At 47.2% G+C, this 25,589-nt stretch overlaps 1 protein-coding gene across 1 annotated transcript; it reads right to left on the minus strand.

Annotated features, from left to right (window-relative positions):
* Nucleotides 1-514: 514 nt before the first annotated feature.
* On the minus strand, nucleotides 515-25,563 carry LOC144585106 (uncharacterized). The gene is made up of 4 exons (XM_078382613.1): nucleotides 25,406-25,563; nucleotides 24,833-25,041; nucleotides 13,566-19,069; nucleotides 515-524 (listed from the first exon to the last, which is right to left on the minus strand). Exons 3-4 carry the CDS (start codon nucleotides 17,687-17,689, stop codon nucleotides 515-517), a joined length of 4,134 nt encoding a protein of 1,377 aa, XP_078238739.1. The 5' UTR covers nucleotides 17,690-19,069; nucleotides 24,833-25,041; nucleotides 25,406-25,563.
* Between the last annotated feature and the right edge of the window lie 26 nt (nucleotides 25,564-25,589).

Raw genomic sequence — 25,589 nt, forward strand, 5'->3', positions numbered from 1 at the left:
CCCTGCTTGGCTTCAGGATCCCCCCTGCTGCTCACACTCTGCACAGGCTCAGAGGCAACCTTGCTAATCTGGATGCCCAAAAAAGTCTCTGGAGCAGGCAGGGAGAAAGCGGTGCCAGGCAAAGCCGAACAAGGCAGCCTCCCTTCCTGTGATGGTCATCAGTTAAAGGCTGGGGAGTGTGGGAGTTAGAGTCCCCGGAACAGACTTTGAACACACACAGTCCAGGCGCTCACCTTCCCACTGATGCCCTCGGGCGCTTCTTGTTCCTGCCTGGCTCAGCGGGCAGCACTCTGCTCGCGTTGCTTTTCTGGGCTCCATGTGGGCTGGGCAGGCATGGCGGATCGCTGAGCAGCAGCACCGCGGAGGAAGGGGGCAAGGGCTGCATTCCGGCACCAGTGGCAGGTAACGGGTGGCCGGGTGTGGGAAAAGACGGGGAGGGGGGTCCTTCCACCTCTCCCTCTCCCATCCAAAATTATAACATAAAATATAAAAGAGCTGAACATTTTAAAGGTTTTTATCTTTGCCTGCCAGACAGAGAACATTATGCTAAAAAGGAGGACATGTCCCCCTTTTGCCGGACATCGGGTAACCCTAGGTCTGGCCTGGTTGATCTAGGCTCGTTGATTTAGGTCCAGCCTGGTTGATCTGGCCAAGAAGACAGCGTGCCCTGAAAGGCGGATTTAATAGACATGGGCTAAATCACAAGCAAGGTCTGGCCCCAGTGGGAGAAAGGTCCAGAGGGGCCTTGGGGGGCCAGGACAAGTCTGGGAAGGGGTCCAGCTTGCCCTGTGGGGCCTCCCGACAAGCAGGGTGAGGCACTGGCTCACATTTTGGCACACACTGCATCTCAGTGAGGGTGCACATGTTAAATAATATACAGTGGTGCCCCGTATAGCGAGGTTAATCCGTTCCGGATTAACCCTCGCTATACGGAATCATCGCTAAGCGGGTAGGGGAAACATATTGGGTAAGTAACAAACGTTCCAATATGTTTGTTACTTACCCGTTCAGCGAGGATTCCAGGTGCTGGCAGCCATTTTCGCGCCTTCGCTAAGCGAGGGCAGGGCGCAAAAACGGATGCCGGCAGCCATTTCCGGGCTTCCGGTGGCCATTTTGGAACCGCCGATCAGCTGTTCGGCGGCTCCAAAATGGCTGCCACAATACCCGATCTTCGCAATGCGGGTTTTCCCCATTGCGAAGATCGGGTATGTTTCCGTATAGCGATCCCGAAAAAGGGATCGCTATACGGAAACATCGCTATACGGTGCACTCGTTAAGCGAGGCACCACTGTATATCTATCTATACATTTTTTAATATTTTATTTTTAAACTACTAGAAAAAGGGTAGGGAATACAAAAGGTAAAAGGAAGTGGAAGGGATGGGGAAAGGGTTTTAAGGACAGGAGAACACAAAATATACAATCATCCAATCTATTCATATTAAGTATACAATCATCTAATCTATTCATTTTTCAATGCAAAGAAACTTTATCCTTTTTTTACTGTTATTCCAACTCTATCAGGAAATTGAAACCAATTATAAAATACATCCCCTCTTTCAATTTCCTTCTGTCTTGGACGTATATTCAGCCTGCCTGGAAAAGCATCCATTTCTAGCACTTCCCATATTTTCTCAGTACTCTTTTCTTGTTTCTGTGGCTCTATTTTCTTCCCGTTTTGGGAAGGTAAAATTGGATCCAGGACAGTAATCTGATTTTTAACATCACCTTTTCTGACTATTGTAGCTCAATAGCTCACAGGGTAACGCTTAATCTCGTCTATGTTACCTGGCATCGCTCTCAATAAAGACTGTTCTGGAGTTAGTACAGTTTCTTTTAACTGTTGTTTAACCTCTGATGGTTTCCCTTTCATCAGGTCTTCCACCTGGTCGAGACACTCATTTGCCTGCTGAAATCCTGTTATTATTGTCATTTGCATGGTAACCTGCCATTCTTTATCTGGCAAAATTCCCAACAGTTGATATTTAAAATTTTCAGAGGTCATTTCCATCTTTCCAATACATATGGTTTGTATAAATCTTTTTTTAGATTCCACTCTTTTATCAACAAACCAAACCCATCGTCATATACCTCCCCTGAGTGTGTCCTCCCTTCCTTGCCCAGATATTATGGCAATATTATCAAAATCCACACAGTCCACCCAAGGGAAAGTCCCGACTAAACAGCAAACACAGGGAGCCAGACTCTCCAAAAGAGTACTGATTTTCCTAGTTCTTCTCTTGCTGATTATGCACTGTCCCTTGCTCCCAAAGATTTATTCCTCCTTCTAAAACCAAACAAGCTCTATTATTAAAGTCCCATTTGTAAGCAGCCCCTTATCTCCAAAGAGATTTATGGGGGTGCCGGAGACTGGGATGAGTCCGAAATCCAGACAAACCTCTGACTGCTGAGTAGAGCCACTTAGGTCTCAGCAAGGTCCTGTCTAAACTTCTTCCTCAAAAGCCAACCTCCTTTAGTAAGAAAGCAACACACAGACAAATCCATGAGTTATACTCAGAATAATCTGGCTCTAAATCTTTGGTAGCAAACACACATGGCCAATTAGACATTCAGCTGGTCTGTACAAGAACCAATGCATGCAGATCAAATCATTACATTTATTGAAAAGAATTGCTTTAGAAAAGGTTTCAGTTGATAGTAAAATAGTTCAGTAGGTACATTTTCATATCAAGACAAACGGAATACTTCCCTCCCCACTCCAGCTGGAAAAATAAAGAAATAGAATTATGCTAACTAATAAAAAGCATAACACAGTCCATCTCACATGTCTTGGGTCTTCATAGGCTGATGCTAGATGAAATCCAGTTGACTTCCATCAGTCCATGGTAGGAAAAATAGTCCATAGCAAAGCTACAAACCATTATGGGAAAAAGCACGTGTCTGACCTTTCTCAGTCCAACTCCATCTTCTTCCAACTCCCTACCAACTTCCTTCTTCTTCCCAGAATTCCTCATAAGGAACACCCCCTCCTGGGTCTTGTTGTCCCGCCTAACTTTCTCATGAGAGCTTGAGAGTTGTTATCAAGTTTTGTGGCAGAATTATTTTGACTACGAAAGTCTCTGCTCTCTGCTCATCTTAGCAACAAGATAACCAGAGAGCGAAGCTTCTCTGAAACAGCATGAAAAACTTTCCTACTACAGAGCAGACTTTAAATCAAGATGGATGCTATTGGGACAATCTTAGGACTACATATCCCATTCTAATACACATAAAAACACAAATCATCACACCATTCGATTCCAGTCCTGGCTTCCCCAGCTCTTCAATCTAGCCAATTATGTCGTCACACTGATGATTCACCGTCTTTTTGTTGTTGTTGTTGTTCACAAAAGCTCATTTCTACTGCTCCGAAGACAAGATTTTATTTTCAAAGTCCCACACAAACTAGGGAGAAAAATCCAGACTAATCCAAAAAAAAAAAAAAAATCCAGCATTCACAAAATTTCAATCCCTTAAAGTAGTATTTCCTCTGGGATTTTTTTCCAGAAGCACAAAATTTTTCTGTCTCACTGTCTGTCTGGGACCTTGAGCCAGCCTGCTGTTTAAGAACTTGCTATTTAAGAGTCATTTCACTTTGAAGAGGCAGGCTGGCAAGCACGACTCGCTGCTACTTCTCTCTTCTTTCGGTCAAATATTTCACTCTAGTTTCTTTGACATCTTAATGAGGTTATACATAAATCAAAGGCTTACTTTGTTATTGTGTATTTTCCACCGTATTTTTGTTCTCCTCTCCTCGGGGAATTGGGGGTGGAGTTTCCCACAGCTTTCTGCCATAAAATGGCTTCCTGTCTCCGATCTGTGCTCGGATGTATTTTCAGAGGGAAGAAAAATCAGGTTGCTGCCCAATCTTCTACCCATCTGGGGCTCACCAACTGCTTGAGGAAGACCTCTCCTGGTCTCCCCTTTGGTCTCCCCCTCTTTCTAGAGGGACCCCAGATCGGGCGGTTCCAGCTTTTCCTGGGAGCTGTTCCCAGCAGCTGCTGGCTTCACTGTGACCAAGCTCCGTCTCCCAAATAATATATATCTATGTATTGAGAGAGAGAGAGAGAGAGAGAGATGGAGAGAGAGAGAGAGAGAGAGAGCACCTGATGGGCAAAAGCGTGAGGAGAGAGCCCAGTGCTTCCCCAAACAGCATGCTGGAGGAAAGAAGGAGGTGAAGAAAATGCTGGCCTTTCCCCCCCTCTTATCTTCCACAGGTCTCTCCCACCACGGTGAAAAAAGACGAGGAAGGCACCCGCTCCCTCCTTCTTGAACGGGGGGCCAAGAGGGGCTCTTTCATGCTGCTTGGTTGCTTTGTTTGGGACCCCTCCCCTCCCCAAGCATCCTCCCCTCAGTTGAAAAGCCCCCTCCTTGGGATCCTGCAAGGCAAGATTGGGGGCTCCCAAAACAAAGCAGGTTGGTGGAGGGAGAAGGATCAGAAGGGGTGGAGCCTCAAAGGAGGCAGAAATAGGAGAGGGTAGACCCACGTGGGGGTTGTGAGAACCTCCTGATTCCTCTCCCCCTCCAACTGGGTCTGCCAAGCATTTCACAAGCCATTCACATGTTGGGATATATCCAAGGAAGCCATGGTTTCTAAGAACTCAAGAGCTGCACTGTGGCCCCAGCCTTGGCACGAACATTAGAATCTCCCAGGACAAGAATCCTCGGGGACCTCAGCACCAACCCTGAGACAAGGTCTGTCTGCTCCAGACAGGAGAGTGCTGGGTTGCAAGGAAAATGGCAAGTCAGCATCCTCCCAAAGCTGTCTCTGGCTCCCACCGACACGTGGAATGCAGGGAATGCCTGTCAGATTTGTGGATGACAAAAATTTGGTGGAATAGTTAAAACCCTGAAAGACTGAAGCAAAACTGTAAATGATCTTGATATGCTGGAGCACTGGGCTGAAAACTTCCAAGTCGGAACAGATTGTGAAGCGGTCATTGTGCTAGCACCAAGAAAACAAGGCAGTAATAACTAGAACCCAACACAGATTGGTCAAGCTCAGATCCTGCCAAACTTATTTGACAACTTTTTTTGATCAGGTCACCTCCCGGATAAACAGAGGGAATGCTGTAGACATATTCTATGTTAATTTCCCTTCCCCCCGCCTTCCTTCCCGGATTCTCTCCAACTGCCGCCCTTGAGGGGAGGGGAGGAGAAAAGGGCAGGAAGGAAGAGAAGACCCCAAGGGTGCAGGCACGCCAGGGACCAAAGGCCTGTGGGGGGAGGGGGGCCTTGTGGGGGGGGTTGATTGCTAAGCGATCGCTCCAGCGATGGCCAAAAGTCCATCGCAAAGCGATTTCATTGCTCAACGGAGCGATTGCTAAGCGAGGCACCACTGTACATATGTATCATTATTGGCCTCTCTACATGTACTTCATACCTATTGGCTTCTCCACATGTACTTTATACTTATATTTTATTTGAATGGTATAATAACTTTCTTCATCCTTGGAATCCTTGGACCTCATTTGATTCTCCTGACCTTTGTGCCAGTGAGGCAAGGCAAGCTCTCATACCGCATTTCTGCATATCAAACATAGTAGATACAATGGCCTCTCTGACCCAGGCTACAGGAAGAGATATCACACCACAATTGGAAAACATTTAGAAAATATTTGAGTTTCGTTTCCCAAACATCCCAGACAATTAAGCTTTTTCTCTTCAGTGAGCACAACTATTTAGGAGACTATTTGGGAGATAAATGGGCGCAGATGGCATGCGTAGGGAGGAAGCACAGCCATCTACATTTTGACACCACCAGGAGAATTACTGTTTTTGAAGGTCATATATTGAGGCCCTTGAGGCCCAGGAAATGCTACATAAACATACCAAAGAGATAAGGAGAACCCAGGCACATCCTCTGCAGACTCATAGACTCTTTGGGGGTATATCATGACCCTGGGTCAAGGGGACACGGGTGGGGGGAACCAGTATGGATATTCAACTATAGCCAATAGATTAGGCCCACGCAACATCTTTGGCCAATGGGCAGGAGGATCCAGATTTCCAGGTTCAAGAAACCAATCCGGATATTTCACTTTATGACTCTTTGTGAAAAACCTTATAAAATACCTATGCAATTTCTGATCTGGGCTCTTCTCTGCTTTTAAGACGAAGGGCCCAGCTGTGCTTATAAATAAAGATTGGCTTTACTGGCAGCTGATTGTTGTGCATCTTAGTCTGTTGACTTTGCCGGAGAATTGAACCTTAAAATACTGGGCTAACACCTTCCTGCCAGAAGGGACGTTTTAAGCCTCCCGCTTCTCCTAGAAAGACGCCATGCCCAAGATCCTGAAACCTGTTGGGGAAAAACGCAGACACCACCACCACCACACTCTCCCAGGGACCGGGGGAGTCTAATTACCAGAAGGCCACTAAATGAGCCGCTACTAAAACTCTGACGTGCGTTCATGGAGCCTGGAGAAAGAGGGAAGTTTCTCCAAGGGGGAGATTCCCATTTCCATGGGGGTGGAGGTGGGGATGCGCAAATGCAGCATCCTGTGAAGTCCCTCTGGGAGAAAGTGACCAGGAGGAGCCCTGTGGAGCCCCGAAGTCGAAGGCCTTGGTTTCCTGGTAGTTTCAGGCCAATTCCCCCAGAAAGGGAGGGTACTCTGGGGGGGGGGTGTCTCTGTAGCGTTCAGCCCTGCCCTCACCTGTCCGTCACCGCTGAGCAGTGGAAAGGGAGCCAATGAGTGAAGGGAAGGCGGTGCCAAAGCTTGGATATAAATGAGGGTGTATATGGAGTATGTGAGGCAGTCAGTATGTGAGTCAGGAGGGACGTCAGGAGCTTTGAGGGAGTCGGTGAGAGGAGGGTTCTGTGTATTAGTGAGTCCGGTGAGTGAGAGAGTTTGATTGGCAACTTGTGATTTACCTGTGACTTATTATTAATCAAATAAAGAAGTTTAAGTTTGAAAGAAACACGTGTTTCAGTGATTAATTGGTATTGAAAGAGCAACACCCTGGTGGCAGCAATTGAGAAGAAGAGTGAGCACCTCCTGGAGGCCTTTCAAGGGAAACCCCCCCCTTGGTCCTCAGCCCCACTTTTTCTCCCCAGGGAGCCCAACCCCCCCTCCCTGCCTTGGGGTCCATGAAGGGCATAAAGGGGGGGAGGGGAGGGCTCTGCTTGCCCTCTCTCCAGCCCCCCCCACTCTCCCCTCTCCCTCCAGCCCTTCGCCCTCTTTAATGGCAGGGGGCGCTCTTCCTCCTCACTTCCTTTTCACCTGTTGCTGGGCGGAAGCCCTTCAGGGCTGGGTAACCTTGGGAGTCCCCCTGCCCTATTATGGCTTCTATGAGGGGGTTGCCTGGCAACCTGGCGACGCGCAGGGCGGAGAGGTTCTGGCTCCGCCCAGAAGACAAAGGAGACCCAATGAGCGCTCGCTCCTCCTCCTGCTCTTTTCGCGTCACCTGTCTCTGGGCAGAAGCCCCTCCCTCTGGAAGGCTGGCTGGGCAAGAACCCCCGTTTCCCCCCCTTCCTTCCCCCTCGCGTGACTGACAGGCTGCCCTCCAAGCCCCACCCAGGGCTCGTCTCTGCGCACTCGCCGGATCCCCTCCCTGGCTGCTCGGCTGGCTCTCCCTCCCGCGCATGCGTTCCTCTTCCCCACAGAGGGGGGGCGTAGGTTAGAGGGGGAGGGGTCTGTGGCGCGTGCGCAGTGGAGAAGGCGGCCAGAACGTCTCGCCACAGGAAGGCGGTTGGGCGAGTTTTAGGAGCCGTTGATTTTCCCTCAGGAGAGAGAGAGAGAAAAAACGTGAGGGGGGGAATGCGCTGTTGTTCTCCGTCGGGTTCAGGGGTTCACTGGTGCCGGCCTCTTATCTGTGTGTCTTCAGGTCCACACCCTGCCCTTTTAAAGGCTTCTGTGACAGGCAGAAGTTCAACAGGGCGGGGCTTTTCCTCCGGTCCCAACCGTCTCCTTGTTCCCCACACGTTTGAATGGGGCAAGAGAAAGACTCCTCCGCCCCCCAGGGACGAGGCTGGGCGGGAGATTTGTGGTACGAAGGAGACGTGCGCCAGCCCTGGGTTTTTGAGGGGGGGTCACATCTCGGAGTTTGGCGGGGAAAGCCCCCCCCAGAAAGGAAGCCACCTTGGGGGGTTTCTTTCCTAATGACTCAGGCTCAACTTCTGCTCCATTCAAAATGGTGTCACTCATGCCAAGCTCAGGCCATGAGAGCGAAGGACACGGGCACTTCCTGGCGGGTGACGCCCAGCGTTGTATAGTCCTCCATTTCAGCCATATCGAATTAGGAGACAAATTGGAATCTGCGTCTGCTTTTCCAAAGATTAGTCACATCTTGCCACTGTATGCTAATCAAATATTGGAAGTGTTTGCTCATTCACAACATAAGAACATTATGGCAATTAACAAAATGATCACCTATCATTAGGGACTTCTGTATGGGCTCCGCAGTATTGATTTTCAAGAGCTTCCTCAGATCAAGTTCACTTCCACCTACAGCATTTTTGGCAAAATGATACTGGATTCCCATTTGGGTAGCTAGGTTTTCTTTTTGTCCTTGCTGATTAGGGTAGCTCATGATTAAAAGGAAAAAAGCAACGGATGGTGAATCCATGATTCCAGACATCCTTTTTCACCCTGTTCCTAAGGTTCATCTCCTACCTTACCTACCTGGACTACTTGTATTTCCTGTGGGAAAATCCCTGAAATGAGGTTGCAGGTAAACACCTGATATGTTGTAAGCCCTTGGCAAACCCATTCATGCATGTGCTGATCAGGTGCGCCTTTTAGGTAAAAAGGTTACCCTGGGCAAACGGTCTCTGGACAAGTGGACTGAACTGGCCTAGATGTATGGCCTGTGAACTAGATTATTGACCAGCCTGCGGACTGACACTTTGGCTTGTTTCCCTGATGATAGGAAAGTGTGAAGGCAAGAGGAGAAGGGGGCGACAGAGGACAAAATGATTGGACAGTGTCATCAAAACGACCAACATGAATTTGACCCAACTCTGGGAGGCCGTGGAAGAGAGGAGGGCCTGGCGTGCTCTGGTCCATGGGGTCACGAAGAGTCGGACACGACTTAACGACTAAACAACAACAACAAAGTCCTTAAGCCTCAGCAATGCATAGCATCCATGCCATGGACAAGCCTGACCATTAAAGAACTCTTTACTGTGTATTTTGAAAGTACTTAAACATGGGCTTTGTGAGTCTTCATGTGAAGGAGGAGTGTGCCAGTGAGCCATCCATGATAATAGAGGCTATAGAAGGAGGAGAGGATAAGGGGAGCGAGGAAGAGATGGTGACTAAAGAAGTGACAGTTACGGAGGAGGCGGGGGAAGTTGAATTAAAAGAGAAGGTGGGAAAAGTGGAGATTTGTCTAGTGGAAGAGGAAAGAAGGTGGAGTAAGAGGTGACAGTGTGGGAAGAGGATATAAGTGAGGAAGAGGTGCATTGGTTCAGTTCAGTGCTACAGGTGTATGAGAGAAAGAGGGAGGAGGCATGAAGGAGAGAGGCTGAGTATGTAAAGACTCGAGACTGCTGAGGAATTTCCCCAATGTGAAAGTGGACTGTTGCCAGAGCCGAAGCTGTAGGGAGACAAGCCGGCCCAGTTCAAGACCCAAGAATGGACTGTGATTATGGCACAGCGAAAGTTAGTATTGCAAAGAGAGACTGAGATAGCCCACAACTGTTTCTATGACAGACCCGACGAGCGAGGCTGGGTGAGGCACTCATGTTGCGGGATGATTTGTGTCCTGAGAAGTACTTCTCTCCAAAGACCGACATACAGGGAATGGTGTGGGTGAACGGCCCATTGAGTCTGTGGGAGTTTTGGTTCATCTAGTTATGGCCTGTTGCCAGAGTTGAGAGTCTTTGATCCTATGAGTAATGGGCTGGAAGAGATTGGTGATAATGAAAGTGACAGTTTAAAGGTTATTAAGACGTCTCCCGTTTTATTTCCCACCGAAAATGAGGAGTTGCCTAAAGAGAACTCTGAAGATTTTATAATTAATGGTTGTTGTGGGTTTTTCCCTGGAAAAGACCTTAATGTTGGGAAAGTGTGAAGGCAAGAGCAGAAGGGTGTGATGAGATGGGTTTTTGAGTTAAAGTCTTGTAAGGAATATGGGGTTTTGTAATTAAGAAATGAGCCAGAAAGGTTCCATCTTGGTTCTTTGTATAAAGTATCTTTGCTATGCTGACAGGTTGTTTTCTTGGCGAGCGGAGAGAATGTTATTCTGATAGCCTGAGAAAAGGACTCGGTGTGATTAGAATTGTTGTGACTTTCTGCGAAACCACAGTAAACCCAAATAACATCTGGTGTGTATGGGAAAGAAGTCATGTGGTGTAACAGGACTGTTTGCCTACTAACGAACTCTGATTGGATGACATCGTGGGAAGGTGCAATAAGCCCTTGCCAGTTACTCTTGAAAAAGGAACTTTTTGCCTATGGACATTGTCATTCAAGACCGACTCTTCATTCATTCGTGACACATGGGACTAACCTTTACTATACTGGATTACCCTTGGACTTATGGGCTTTTTCCTAAGGACTATGCATGGACTATTTCCTATGGACTGTTACCCATGGAATATTCTTTATGAACTTCTTTTCTTGAAATACTTCATATGGACTATACTCTTGGACTTTCCTAAGGATAATGGGACTTTTACTGAATCTTTCTTTTTAGTACAGGATTTTTGTTCTACAGGATCACTGAGGACTATAGCCTTTTTATAACCTACTTGGATTATTTTGTTTTTACTAATGAATTACTGGACTGGAACTGCTTTTATTCTTTTTAATGGCTTTTTGTATTCTTGTAAGGTTTTTGAACACTTTTCTATTTTTCATGTTTTCTTTGCCTCACTACAGAGTTGTAAATAACTAACCAGCACAATGGTAGTTTAATTGCTTTGGTTTAGTTTGGCTTTGATACTTAGAAACATGCTTATTCTTTAATAAATTAAAGATTATAAAACTCAATTGGTTTTCTGAACAGTACACTTGTCATAGGGTCATCTGAGAGTGCTGCCTCGGCCTAGCTTACTTAGAGTCCTGCCTGTGGTGCAAGATAAGTCTCAGGACTACAAAGCCCACATGGTTTTATTTCAGCAATAGAGAAAGGGCACAAGGGTATCTTGTGTGGGCAGACTTGTAAGAGGGAGTGTTGTAGCATGGCTAGCTGAGTTTGGACTCACTCAGCCCATTTTAGCATGTGCAAACTCCTGATTGCTCTCTGTCCAGGCTTACACGTGTGTTTTCAAACCCGTGTTTGCTGACAAAGGGGACGACAGAGGATGAGATGGTTGGACAGTGTCACCAAACCAACCAACATGAATCTGACCCAACTCCGGGAGGCAGTGGAAGATAGGAGGGCCTGGCGTGCTCTGGTCCATGGGGTCACGAAGAGTCGGACACGACTAAATGAATGTGGGTTTTTTGGGCCCTTTGGCCGTGTTCTGTTCTGAAAATAATGTTATAATTATTTTTATTAAGAAAATATAGATTCATAGAAACAGTTTGTTTGCAAAGGCATAGCATAAAACATATCCAAAGATTCCAATAGTTAAATAAAGCTGGTATTTCTCATTAAAATATAAAAAACTAAATTGTAAGCTAAGTATCTTCTAAGAAGGGCTATTCACCTCTTTCTGTCTCTACATTCTGTAAGCATTCTCTCCCATAGCACTTTCCATTCTGAAACTCCCCTCTCCAAACTTGCAAAGCTAACAGAAGCTTCCTTTACAACCTATCATCCATCTTTTTCTGCATCACTTAGCCCTCCTTCTTAACACTTCATAGCTTTAAACCAGGGGTCAGGGAACTTTTTTACCTTTTACCCCCCCCCTCAAAATTTATATATGCCGACATTACCCCCTTGATTCGAAAGGAAGGAAATCATACATTATTTGAATTAAAAATATTACTGAATCTACACAGGCTGTGTACCGAACTAGCAAGATGCACCAAATTTGATAAAGATGTGCACTATTTTTGCTGGAACACATTGCACTCCAGCCATGGTGTGCTATAGGGAATAGTACGGTGTCCAATGTGCCTAGCAAGTTGCATTAAATTTTTGCTAGCTCGTAGAGGATTTAATCATCAGTGGCTGCCGGAGTGGTGCTAGCAATGACATGCTTGCTAGAGACAGCCAACGCAGAATTGGAGGGCGGGTTTTCCCTACCACTTTAATCATTCTATGTGTGGTGTGCAAAAAGGAACAAACCAGGCTAAAGGTCATGTCACCCACCCTGGCGCCACAGCCCAATATCAAAGGACCAATGTAGGGACAGGCCCATGACCGCCGTGGCATCCATCCACACCCATGCCTCCGCATGCATGTATGCAGGCGTGCTGGGTCACGGTGGGAGTGGTATGCCACCATCGGTCCCATTCTGCCCCAGTGGTCTTGCATAAAGTAAACTGAGGCACCAGAGGGCAGAGACCCTGCTGATATTGAGGGAGTTTCTGTAGAGGAGGGTGTGACAAACCCAGACCTACTGGGATCTGCCACACGTTAACTAAGCTGCCACCAACCATTCCCTATAAGAAGTCACACAGACCAGGGATGGATTTTCAACAAATAAAAGAATAAGGTTTATTTAAAACAACACACAGGGAAAATAAAATGATCAGGTGAATAAGATATAGTAACGTGGCTTAGTCTCATTCATACATGCATACAGTTTGGTTCACACAGAACACTTAACTTGAAGCACAGACCCTGAACCTATCAGTTCTGGCTAACCAACAGACACCTGAACCTATCAGGTTGTTACTGACTGACACACAGTAGTACCCTGTCTGACACACAGACTCCCACACCAGCTTCTTCTTCCCAGCTGCTGCTTCTTCTCCTAGCGTCTGAACTTCTCCACACAGGCTTCACCTATATATACAGTACAGCCCCTCCTCCTGATGTCCCGCCTTCCACTCCCCATAGGATGGAACTTTCCCTCCAAACCCATGACAGACAGGTAACATCAGTGCTGTATGTAACACCTCCCCTCTTTATAAGTTGTTTTGTAGGGGGAAAGCTAAGGTGCTTTTTCCCAAAAAAACAACCTGGATAAAACACACAACAACAGTTATACATACAATATCATACTTACTTATACTTACACTCTAAGTTAAACATTTACCATATACATTACATCAAGTTACCTTTATTCATACAAACCAAATTCAAAAAACAGGTACATTTAACTTTTTGTCATCAAAATATATACATAGTCCATGTTTCTTTCGCCGTCTTCATTCTTCAGGTCTTCTTGACAAGGCGTCAGCAACACAGTTCACTGACCCTCTGACCACCTTCACTTCAAAGTCATAGTCTTGTAGGTTTAAAGCCCACCTCATAAGTTTACTATTGTGGGTTTTCATTGTCTTTAACCATTGCAGTGGTGAATGGTCAGTGCACAGAACAAAATGTCTTCCCCAGATGTAAGGCTTGGCCTTCTGGATCGCGTAGACTATGGCCAGACACTCCTTCTCCACGGTTGCCAAATGTCTCTCACCTTTCTGGAGTTTCCTACTCAGGTAGGACACTGGATGCTGGTCACCATTCTCATCCTCCTGGCAAAGAACTGCTCCTACCCCGCTGTTAGACGCATCGGTGTAGATGATGAACTCCCGGTCGAAGTCTGGAGCACGCAGCACTGGATAGTTGATGAGCGCTTCCTTCAACCTCTGGAACGCCGCCTCACAGTCGCTGGTCCACGGGATGCGGTCATCAGCCTTCTTCCTCGTCAGATCGGTCAGCGGAGCCGCAATCTCGCTAAACCTCGGGATGAACTTTCTGTAGTAGCCCACCAACCCAAGAAATGATTTGACTTTTTTCTTGGTGTTGGGTCTAGGCCAATCACGAACGGCTTCTATTTTGGCCTCTAGGGGTTTTATCACTCCTCCCCCTACTATATGACCGAAGTATTTTATTTCTGGGCTACCCAGCTGACACTTGCTGGCCTTTACTGTTAGCCCTGCTGCACTTAACCTCTGCAGCACTAACTCCAGGTGTTTCAGGTGATCTTCCCAGGTATTACTGAAGATCCCTATGTCGTCGATGTAGGCCACAGTAAAGTCACTGAGCCCTGCCAAGGTCTGGTCCATCAGCCTTTGGAATGTGGCTGGTGCATTTCTGAGACCAAAGCTCAGGACTCGAAACTCATAGAGACCAAAAGGGCTGCAAAAGGCAGTCTTTTCTTGATCCCTGGGATCAATTCTTAATTGCCAATATCCCTTTACCAGGTCCAATGATGAGATGAACCGACAACCCCCTATGGTTTCAATCAGGTTGTCTAGCCTGGGCATTGGGTAGGCATCAGGAGTGGTTACGCGGTTTAATTTCCTGTAATCAACACAAAACCTAATGCTCCCATCAGGCTTGTCCACAAGGACTATTGGAGAGGACCAAGGACTAGAAGAGGGGACGATTATGTTCTCCCTAAGCATCTCGTCCAGCTCCTTCCGCACCTTGTCCCTATAGGGTCCCGTTACTCGGTATGGGGATACTGCCTGCGGGGGTGCATCCCCTGTGTGGATCCGATGCATCACTCCCTTCACTATCCCCGGCTTGTTGGAAAACACCTTTTGATATTTAATGAGCAGCATTTTTAGTTCTTGCTGCTGGTCTTGGGTGAGTGCAGGACTGATCTTTACCTCCTCTGGGTTGTATTTTACTTCCCCTCTACCCTCCCAGAAGGGTAATTCAGCTTCCTCACTCTCAGCTGCTTTTATCGTGAATAAAACCCTCTGTTCCCCTCTGTAGTAGGGTTTTAGGGCATTCACATGAACCACCCTCCTTGCTTGGTTCTCCTCCTGCTCTATAAGGTAGTTCAGGTCTGACATCTTGGAAATGACCCTATATGGTCCTGCCCATTTGAGCTGCAGTTTGTTCTCTCTGCAGGGCCTAAGCCAAAGCACTTCCTCCCCTGGGTCAAAGTGCCTCTCTCTAGCTTTGTGGTCATACCATGTTTTCTGTCTGACCTTCTGAGCTTGCAGGTTTTCTGCTGCCAGTTCTAGGTTTCTCTTTAGGTCATTCATCAAGGTGTCTATGTATGTCACAACGTCTTGTGGGTCATCCTGGGTGATCTGCTCCCAATTTTGTTTGATCAAATCAAGGGGCCCTTTCACCCTTCTCCCAAATAAAAGTTCAAATGGACTGAACCCGGTACTGGCTTGTGGCACTGATCGATAAGCAAACAAAAGGGATTGCAGCTTCTGGTCCCAATTGTTTGGATTCTCTGCCAAGTAAGCCCTAATCATGCGCATTAGAGTCCCATTGAACTTCTCAGTTAACCCATTACTTTCAGGATGATAGGCAGTGGTTTCCTTGTGCTTAATTCCACAGATTTGCCATAAGCGTTTCATGAGCTTTGATGTGAACGATGCGCCCAAATCTGTGATTATTTCTGAGGCAAATCCCATCCTGGACATATACCCCACCAAGGCATCTGCCACTGTGTTAGTTTCAATGTTAGTCAAGGGTATGGCTTCAGGGTACCTCGTGGCATGGTCCACAATGGTGAGAATGAACCTGTTCCCCCTCTTTGTGGCCTTGGGCAAAGGTCCCACAATATCCACCCCTATGCATTTGAACGGAGTGTCAATCACAGGCAAAGGGCACAACTTTGCTTTGGTCCTGTCGCGGCTATTCCCCTGCCTTTGACACACATCACATTGTTTACAGAACTCCCTGATCTGCTTCCCTATGTCAGGCCAGTAGAAATTCTGTGTGATTCTCTGCTGTGTTTTGTTCACCCCTAAGTGCGCAGCAAACATGTCAGAGTGCCCCCTTTGTAAGATCATGGGGCGACACTTTTCAGGTACCACTAGCTGACTTCTGATCCCATCTCCCCCTTTTGAGATACCCCTCAGGGTCTCTCTATACAAAATCCCCTTTTTCTCTAGAAATCTCACTGGGGTTTCAGGTGTTAGCTGGGCGTCAGTCACCTGTTCAAAACACTTTTGGAGAGTGGCGTCTGCCTTTTGCTCTTGTCCAAATCTGCTGTCTGTGGTTAAGGTTTCCACCACAGCTTCTGAACTCCCCTCTGCTTCCGTCTCTGGCTCATCATTACCCCCCTGAACTGTCCCCGTGGTGGCTTGTGAACGTGTAATCACTAGCACCCGTTTCACATGTTCAGCCAGGTCATTTCCCACGAGCACGGCTGCTGGCAGAGTCGCTGAAATCGCTAGCCGCCAAACTCCCCTCCAGCCTTGAAAGTTCACAGGTACCTCCGCTACTGGCAATGAGATCACCTGCCCCTCAATCCCTGCCACCTTCATGCTCTCATTTGGGATTATATATTCCCTAGGAATAATATCTGGATGGCCCAGGGTCACCTGGGAACAAGTGTCCCGCAGCCCCCGATACTGATGGTCAAGTATTCCTACGTCCACCCCTGCTGTCTCAAACAACTGAGAATCTGTTCTCACCAGTAGGCAGCGCCTGACCTCTACAAGAGGACCATTTTCCTCAGCCTGATCAGCAGATGTAGCTGTTCCAGATTGAGTAGCCATGGCAACAGGCTCCCTCAGTGACAATGAGCCTTGCTCTTTCTGGACACAGAACACAGCTTTTGGCTTGGTTCCACTCGAATCCTGAGGCACCATTCCTTTTAGCTGCTTTAATTTCTCACACTCTGAGATTAGATGGCCCTTTCCCTGACAGAAATAACATTTTCTGCTATATTTTGAGTCTTTCTCATCTTGTTTTGGTTTTCCCTCCAAAATCTGAGGTCTTGGTTTCATGTCTGAGGGCTTCCCTTCACCATGGGCCCCTCCCCCTTGCTGGCTTTTCCCTGGTCCCTGAGAGTACTTGCTGTAGGTTTCTTTAGGTTTCCCCATCGCTTTCCCCTCACCCAAGGGCTTTCTTATTTGGGAAATAAAATCTGCGATCTCGGCTGCTTCTGCCACAGATTTTGGTTTCCTTTCCCTCACCTGGAATTTCAGTTCCCCATGCAGGACTGAATAGAACTGTTCCAGCGCTATCAAGTCTTTGAGCTGCTGAAAGGTCTCTGTTCCCTCCTGAGATAGCCATTTCTCTAGCAGCCTCACCAATTGGGCCCCCACCTGGGTAAAAGTCTGCTCTGGTTTCTTGGTGATTGACCTGAATCTTTGCCTCAGCTGTTCCGCATTTATCCCATGTCTTGCAAACACCAGTTTTTTAAACTCTGCAAAATCTCTCATCAGTTCCTGTGGCATCTCTGAATAAACTTCAGCAAGGCTACCACTGATTAAAGATCGCATGATGGTCATCTTCTCAGTTTCCCTTACTGAGAAGTCCACAAACGCTCTTTCCACTAAGGAAAAGAACACCTCAGGACAATCTCCCTTGTGGTACACAGGGAATTTCTTCAGGTCAGCTTTAGACAATTGGCCTCCCTCAGAATCCCTATTGTTATTATTGTTCTGGTTCATCAGTTCCAGTTTTCTTAATTCAAACGCCATTCTCTCTCTCTCCAATCTTTCTTCCCTTTCCATTCTCTCTCTCTCTAACTCAAATTGCCTTTGTTTCTCTCTTTCCCTTTCCTCCATTTTTTCTGTCTCTAACCTTTCCTCCATTTCCCTCACCCTCAGTTCATGCTGTTGGGCTAGGAGTATTTTTCTGAGCTCTGGGTTTTGTTCTCCCGTGCTGTCACCTTGCACTGAGCCAAATTCATCCTCAGAACCTTGGTCAACCTGGGGGTCTTTCACTTCACCCATTTCTGCCATTTGGCTTCGAGTCAAGGGCATAATCCCCCCCCCGAACAGGCTGCTTTAAAAAGTCAAGCCTCAAAATAAAACGACCACTTTTTTTTTCTTTTGCCTCAGAACCAGCTTTCTCTATAGATTGCTGCTGTCCTTCAGCACTACTTGCAACAGTTGCGAGCTAGAGTCTACCCCCCTCTGCTGGGCCTCTCAGCAGACAAGCTAGCTCACTGCTATTTCACAGTTTTGCCTCAGCTTTTTCCCGCCAAAACAGGCTGCCTCAGAGCTCCCTAATCTAGCCCCCAATCTGAGGTTACACGTTCTTCTACTAGTGCACCCCCCCGTGAGGCACACCTAGAAGATTACCTACGCGCTCTCAGATTGTCCCTGACTAGACCCCCCTTGCTCTGGGCACACTTGCCAAGGCTTTGCTGTACCACTGGACAACTGGACCAGTCGTATCCCACACACTGGACACCAATCAATGTGACAAACCCAGACCTACTGGGATCTGCCACACGTTAACTAAGCTGCCACCAACCATTCCCTATAAGAAGTCACACAGACCAGGGATGGATTTTCAACAAATAAAAGAATAAGGTTTATTTAAAACAACACACAGGGAAAATAAAATGATCAGGTGAATAAGATATAGTAACGTGGCTTAGTCTCATTCATACATGCATACAGTTTGGTTCACACAGAACACTTAACTTGAAGCACAGACCCTGAACCTATCAGTTCTGGCTAACCAACAGACACCTGAACCTATCAGGTTGGTACTGACTGACACACAGTAGTACCCTGTCTGACACACAGACTCCCACACCAGCTTCTTCTTCCCAGCTGCTGCTTCTTCTCCTAGCGTCTGAACTTCTCCACACAGGCTTCACCTATATATACAGTACAGCCCCTCCTCCTGATGTCCCGCCTTCCACTCCCCATAGGATGGAACTTTCCCTCCAAACCCATGACAGACAGGTAACATCAGTGCTGTATGTAACAGAGGGCACCACCCCTGCCCTGCCCGGATGCTGGGATGGAGGAACCTGGGAAGCACACCTGGGAAACGAGGGCGGCTCTCCTTTCCTCAGGTCAGCCTTTCCCTCTTCTGACAGGTCTAACGTGGACTCCGATTTATTTTTGATCTGCCCCGTTTTTAACAGCCCCATGTGCAGATCAGAAAATCGGATGATAGGGCTACCTCAATTCTGCTGGATGAGAGGAGGAGGAGGGGTAACAGACCGTCTTCCACCCAATATCATCACAACTGGTATAACCCCACTCTGAGAGCCTGGATGTCTTTTCTCTTTTTTCAGCTAAAGAAAGTGGGCATGGCTGGATCTGGACCAAAGAGCTTTGCGCAGAGAAGTCACGGAGGAGATCCGCCGGATGCTGGACACTCTTGGTAAGCAGTCCTTTCTCCTACAGTTGGAGAGGCTGTATCTTTTAGTAAAACAACCGTTTTAAACATTGAGACATTTAGTTGCATCTCTTCTATTTCACCATTTCACATTGTGTTTTTTGTCTGGCTTATGTGCTGTTAAGGATTAAAACATTGAGATACATTTTTAAAATTTAACTAAAATCTATGGCAGGACTTATTGTGTTCAGATGTAACACATAAGATGGATGCCTTAGAACGGCCAGACTGCCACTGAACTAGCAGGAAGAGGATACTTGATTGTCGGGAGGTATCAGTAGCAAGAAGACAGAACGGAGTCATAAAACAGAACAGCTTCTGATAGTAGACCATCAGAGATAATACATTTAACATGCTCAGAGGCTAACATAATGTCTTTCATTGTAAACCCCTACCTTGTAGATTCATTGTATGCTTATACCTTGAAGATTGATCTCTGTAACAAATTGAACTACAGTGGAGCCTCGCTTAACGAGTGCACCGTATAGCGATGTTTCCGTATAGCGATCCCTTTTTCGGGATCGCTATACGGAAACATACCCGATCTTCGCAATGGGGAAAACCCGCATTGCGAAGATCGGGTATTGCGGCAGCCATTTTGGAGCCGCCGAACAGCTGATCGGCGGTTCCAAAATGGCCACCGGAAGCCCGGAAATGGCTGCCGGCAGCCGTTTTCGCGCCCTGCCCTCGCTTAGCGAAGGCACGAAAATGGCTGCCGGCACCTGGAATCCTCGCTGAACGGGTAAGTAACGAAGGTATTGGAACGCATTAAACGAAGTTTAATGCGTTCCAATACCTTTCCCCTACCCGTTTAGCGATGATTCCGTATAGCAAGGGTTAATCCGGAACGGATTAACCTCGCTATACGGGGCACCACTGTAATATGCTTTATATTTAGCAACTAAGACAGTGCTTAACAGAAAGTAGTATTCTGATTGTTGAAATGTTTCAAAATGTATCCCGTCGGCAATGCATCACAGATTGCTGAAACTCATTATTGATAAGAGGTATCTTTGAACAAGTCCGTCAAATGCATATCCTGAAGGTTGGCCAGAGAAGGGAACAGGACAAACCTAACACCCTCGGACAATAGGAGGGGGGAACCATGAGTTTACACTTCAAAGGGCAATAGCAGAGAGGAACCATGAGTTTACATTTCAAAGGGTACACAATGCTAGTTTCCATCTCTGAATGTGAGATAGGACAGACCACAGGAAACATTACAGGGTAATATAGAACAACATCCCTGCATAGCTATAGATATTTGGCTCCCTTCTCTAAACAGAATAACAACTGGGTCATTCAATCCTAAGCAGACGGAGCCCTCAAGGACGTTTATGGAGACAAATGCCCCAGATGGGTGACCCTAATAAGCGTGGGGAGGAAACGAAAACACCTCCAATCTAACAACTTTGAACCTTTTACATATACGTAGAAATGTAACATAAACATGAGAAGGGAGATAAAACTGACACGAGGGCACAATATGGGCATCGTATTCTGGCCAATTAGGAAAACCCACGGAACCTCTCTGGCCAATAATCAGGAGAAATTTAGGTTAAGGGTTTAAGGAACCAATCAGGTCAAGACCTCTGCAACACCCTATCCCCAACGCTGTATATTGAAACTTATATAATGATTATGCTTCTCGTTGTTCGGGGCTCATCTCTGATTTTAGGAGATTGGGCCCCAGCTGTGTATTTCAATAAATTGGCATAATAGATAGCTGGTCTTTGCATCTCAGTCTGTGTTCTTCTCCGGATAAAAGGACCCGTTTTGGGGAGTAACACTTCAAGGGACTCCAAGGTTGCTGAGTCCGATTTCCTGCCAAAGGTGGAGATCCACATTGCTAAAAAGGTAGGCATCCATCATCCTCTGTTTGAAAATGTTCAACGAAAGGATACTCCAGTGTCCGTTCTACTGCCGAATGGCTTGTGCCCTCAAGAAGTTCTTCCTCATGTTTAGACTAGACAAAATGTCCCTTCTTGTAATTTGACTTCAGGTCCTCCCCTCTGGAGATGCTGAAAACAACCTTGCTCCACATTCCAGGTCTTCAAGTACTGGAAGGCAGCCTTCCTATCATGCCTCAGTCTTCTCTTCTCCAGGGTAAAGACCCTCGTTTCCCGGCCCCTTCCCTGTCAGCCTTCCAAGAAAAGGCGAAAGACCTCCATCTCCTCAGGCAGGCTTTGTTGACAATTGCAACTGAACCCCTGAACCCCATTTGAGCAGACAGTTTTGATCTTTTCCATGTTTTCATGTTTTCACCTATTTAATTGTCTTTTAAAGCATGTATTGTTTTATTTGTCTTTTAATATTTTGACTTATTGTGCCCTGATGGCTCCCCTTTCCCCAAGAAGACCAAGGGCAGGGCTCTTAATTATTATTCTTAATTATTATTATTACCCCTCCCCCTTCCTACCCCCCTCGCCTCCCTTCAGGAAACCCCTAAGGGAGGGGGAAGGGGAGGGACCATAGAGCCAAGAGGAGATAGAGGAGCTCCTTTTCAGGTGGACCGGAAGTGGAAGCTGGGCAACTTCCGTCCTCTCTCTCTCTCTCCCACCTCTATGGTCTTCCCCGTTTCCCACCAGAGGACTGGGAAGGAGGCACAGGAGGTCGGTAGGGGTGTCTCTCTCTCTCTCTCTCTCTCTGTGGTCGAAGGGGATTTCCAAAAATGAACACGAGTGGCCCCCCCCACTCCCCAGAGACCGCGCGTGGGGGGGGAGGAATGGGTCTTTTCCAGGCCATCGGGTGGAAGAAGCGCAGCAAAGACAAATGCCCCCCCCCACGTTGCTCCGCCTGGAGGGAAGGAAGGAAGAAGAGGGGGTCAGGATCCCACCTGGGTGGGGACAAGGAAGCTCGCCGGGATCCTTCCCCATGCCATGTTTTAGAGTTTGCGTGCATGCAGGGAATCATCCTCTGGGGGGGTTGTTTTATCCCCCCCATGCCCTTTCCCTTTCTTGCTTTCCTGCCTTCTTTCGGGGAGGGTTGCAAAGGGAAGGAGAAGGGGCCACTGGGTCTCTTCCCCCCCTTTATTCTCTTCCTCCCCCCCTTTTCGTCCCCAGACAAAGCCCCCCCCCAGGGTCCCTGTGTGTGAGTTAGTTGTGTTGTGTGGTGGGTGGGATTTCCAAGCATGAACATTAGGGGGGCCCATTCCCCTGGGAGGGTCCCCTCTGGGCAATCCAATGGGGGGGAATAAACATAGCAAAGCCCACCCGCATTGCTCCGCATGGAAGGAAAGGACACCCTCCCCCTCTTCCTTTCTTACTTGGGGGTCATGCTCCCACCGGGGGGGGGGGCAAGAAAGCTCGCTGGGATCCCCTCCATGCCATGTGTGTGTAGAGGGAATCTCCTCCGGGGATATGTACTCATAAGGGATTTGGGTTAGATTATACCTGATGAACCCAGTGGTTTTTTCCTACTCTCTTCAGTTTAAGCTTGAATTTTGCTATGAGAAGCTGAAGATCAGAGCCACAATCAGCTCCAGGTCTTGTTTTTGCTGACTGTATTGAGCTTCTCCATCTTTGGTTGCAGAGAACATAATCAATCTGATTTCCATATTGCCTATGTGGTGATGTCCATGTGTAGTCGCCTCTTGTGTTGTTGGAAAAGAGTGTTTGTGATGACCAGCTTGTTTTCTTGACAGAACTCTATTAGCCTTTGCCCTGCTTCGTTCTGAACTCCAAGGCCAAACTTACCTGTTGTTCCTTTTATCTCTTGACTCCCAACTTTGGCATTCCAGTCCCCTACAATGAGAAGAACATCTTTCTTTGGTGTCAGTTCTAGAAGGTGTTGCAAATCTTCACAAAATTGTTCAGTTTCAGTCTCCTCAGCAATGGAGGTTGGTGCATAAACTTGGATTATTGTGATGTTGAAAGGTCTGCCTTGGATTCATATTGACATCATTCTATCCTTTCTGAGATTATATCGCAGTACAGCTTTTCCCACTCTTTTGTTGACTATGAAGGCTACTCCATTTCTTCTATGGGATTCTTGCCCACAATAGTAGATATGATAATTGTCTGAATTGAATTTGCCCTTTCCCGTCCATTTTAGTTCACTGACACCCAGAATGTCAATGTTTATTCTTGCCATCTCCTGTTTGACCACATCCAGCTTCCCAAGGTTCCTAGATCTCACATTCCAGGTTCCGATGCAGTATTTTTTGTTGCAGCATCGGACTTTCCTTTCACTTCCAGGTGCATCCACAGCTGAGCGTCCTTTCGAACCACCACTCTTTCAATATTAATTCCTGTTGGTTACTGTGTCTCTAAGAGATCATGATTTGTGTGACCAAAGGGTCATTTACGCACTAGATTTATCTCACATTAATGCTACAGGAACCTTTCCCGAGGGGTGGAGGCAGAGCATAATTTTCCCAATTTATAAAAAAGGTGATAAATCCATCCCCCAGAACTACCCCCCAATCAGCTTATTGGATATCAGCTCCAAGCTCTATACCCATCTTCTTCATCAGAAGCTGGCTAAATGGATGGAGAAAAATAATATCCTTCACCAGGAACAAGGAGGTTTTAGGAAGGGCCATAGCACAGTAGATCAAATCTACGTGCTACACCATCTAGTATGCAAATACACCACCAGGCCATTCAAATGGCTCTTCACAGCTTTTATTGACTTCTCCTGTGCATTTGACACAGTCACCAGAAACCGCCTGTGGGACAAGCTCACAAAGACCAACATCGATAAGAGACTCTTAACCCTAATACAAGAACTATACTCCAGCACAACGTTGAGGGTAAGGATTAGCACAGATGGCAGGCTGACAGAGGAAATTCATACTAACAAAGGGTTAAAACAAGGGTGCTTACTCGCACCCCTACTTTTTAACTTTTGTATTAACAATATTGTAACAGCTTTAAACCATCCAGATCATTTCCCCCCTCAACTGGGAATTATAAGATTGCAAGCCTTATATATGCTGATGACATTGTAGTACTATTTATGAACAAAAAGGGACTGAAGAGAAGCTTAAATAAGTTCCAAGAGTTCAGCCACCTAGAGCAACTAAAAATAAATTACACAAAATCTAAAGTGATGATTTTTGGAAAGCATCCCCCCAAATTTAGCTGGACTATAGGCGAAAACAAAATAGAACAAGTCCAGACCTTTAAGTACCTAGGAGTGCATTTTGATGAGAAAAACTGATGGAAATCCCAGATACAGAGCATGAAAATATCGGCTCAGAAATCTAGCCATGCTCTGGTCAAATTTTTCCATCTCAAAGCTGGTAAACTCATAACCCCAGCTTTACAAGTTTTTCCAGGGAGGGTCATCTCTCAAATGCTTTATGGAATTGAGATCTGGCGTGTGAATCAGAACAACCTACACCACCTTGAAGTAGGACAGAATAAATTTTTGAGGCACATCCTCGCACTACCCCAGGGGACCCCAGCAGCTTTTCTCAGAACAGAGACCGGTATGGTGTCCATTAAAGCCAGGGCAAGGCTAGCTATACTCTGTTATGATAAGAGGGTGATGGATATGCCCGACCACCGTCTACCCAAACGTTGCATGGTAGAGCCATGGAAGAGTGGCGGCTGGGCAACCTCAGTTCAAGCCCTACTAACATCTAAATCCCTCTCAACCGATATTTTTGTTTTCTCTGGGGTGAAAAGAATGTTGAGGGACTGGCTCTACAAATTGGAAAACGACCAGGACTCATCCTTAATCCACTCTTCAAATTTCTCTCAGTGGTACCACCTGCTGAAAACAAACCCCTCAAGGGCGCAATATTTACAAACACTTACTTTTCCCTCCTTGAGAACCGCATTCACAGAACTCCGTGACCAAACCGTGCCAACCGCTGTCTTAGACGGCAGGTGCACGAATGTCCCCAAGCATCTCAGGCTGTGTATGTGCGGAGCAGGTGAGAGAGAGGATGCTGTCCACTCTTTACTTAACTGCCAGCTCTCTCAAAACCCCAGAGGAAAAACGTCTGGGTAACAGTTTGGCGGCTCTACAGGAGGAAAGCCCCCCCCCCCCGACAAAGGTGGTCAGGTTAATTTCGGATTGTGGCCCATATATCACTTACAGAACGGGGGGGGGGGGGAGGCGAGCCTGAGGGGAATGCGGGAGAAAACACACAACACACAAAGGGGGGGGGGGGCTGGGGGCCTTCCTGGGGCTCGGAGTATCAGGATCTCGGGCCCCCCTCCCCCCCCCCCGAACTTCCCATCTCTATTTCATTTCTTTGGAGGGGAGCGGGCGGGTATTTTACTCCTTTTGGTGGAGGGGGAATATCTTTCTAGGGTCGCCCCACCACCACCCTTCCCTTTCCCTTTCTCCCCCCCCCGAAAATAAAGGCCCCAAGTGACCCCCACCTCCGTCCGGATCCTAAGGCGGGAAATCCTGCGCGGGAAGAGAGAGCGAGAGAGAGAGAGAGAGAAAGGAGGGAGGGGGAAAAGGAGGGAGGGAGGGGGGCACGGTAATGCAGCGCTGGAAGCAGCCCTCTCCTCCTCCTCCTCCTCCCGCTCCTCTCACACTTTCGTAGCTCTACGTTCCCTC

The sequence above is a fragment of the Pogona vitticeps genome, chromosome Z (assembly GCF_051106095.1).
Source record: "Pogona vitticeps strain Pit_001003342236 chromosome Z, PviZW2.1, whole genome shotgun sequence".
NCBI classification, from domain to species: domain Eukaryota; kingdom Metazoa; phylum Chordata; class Lepidosauria; order Squamata; family Agamidae; genus Pogona; species Pogona vitticeps.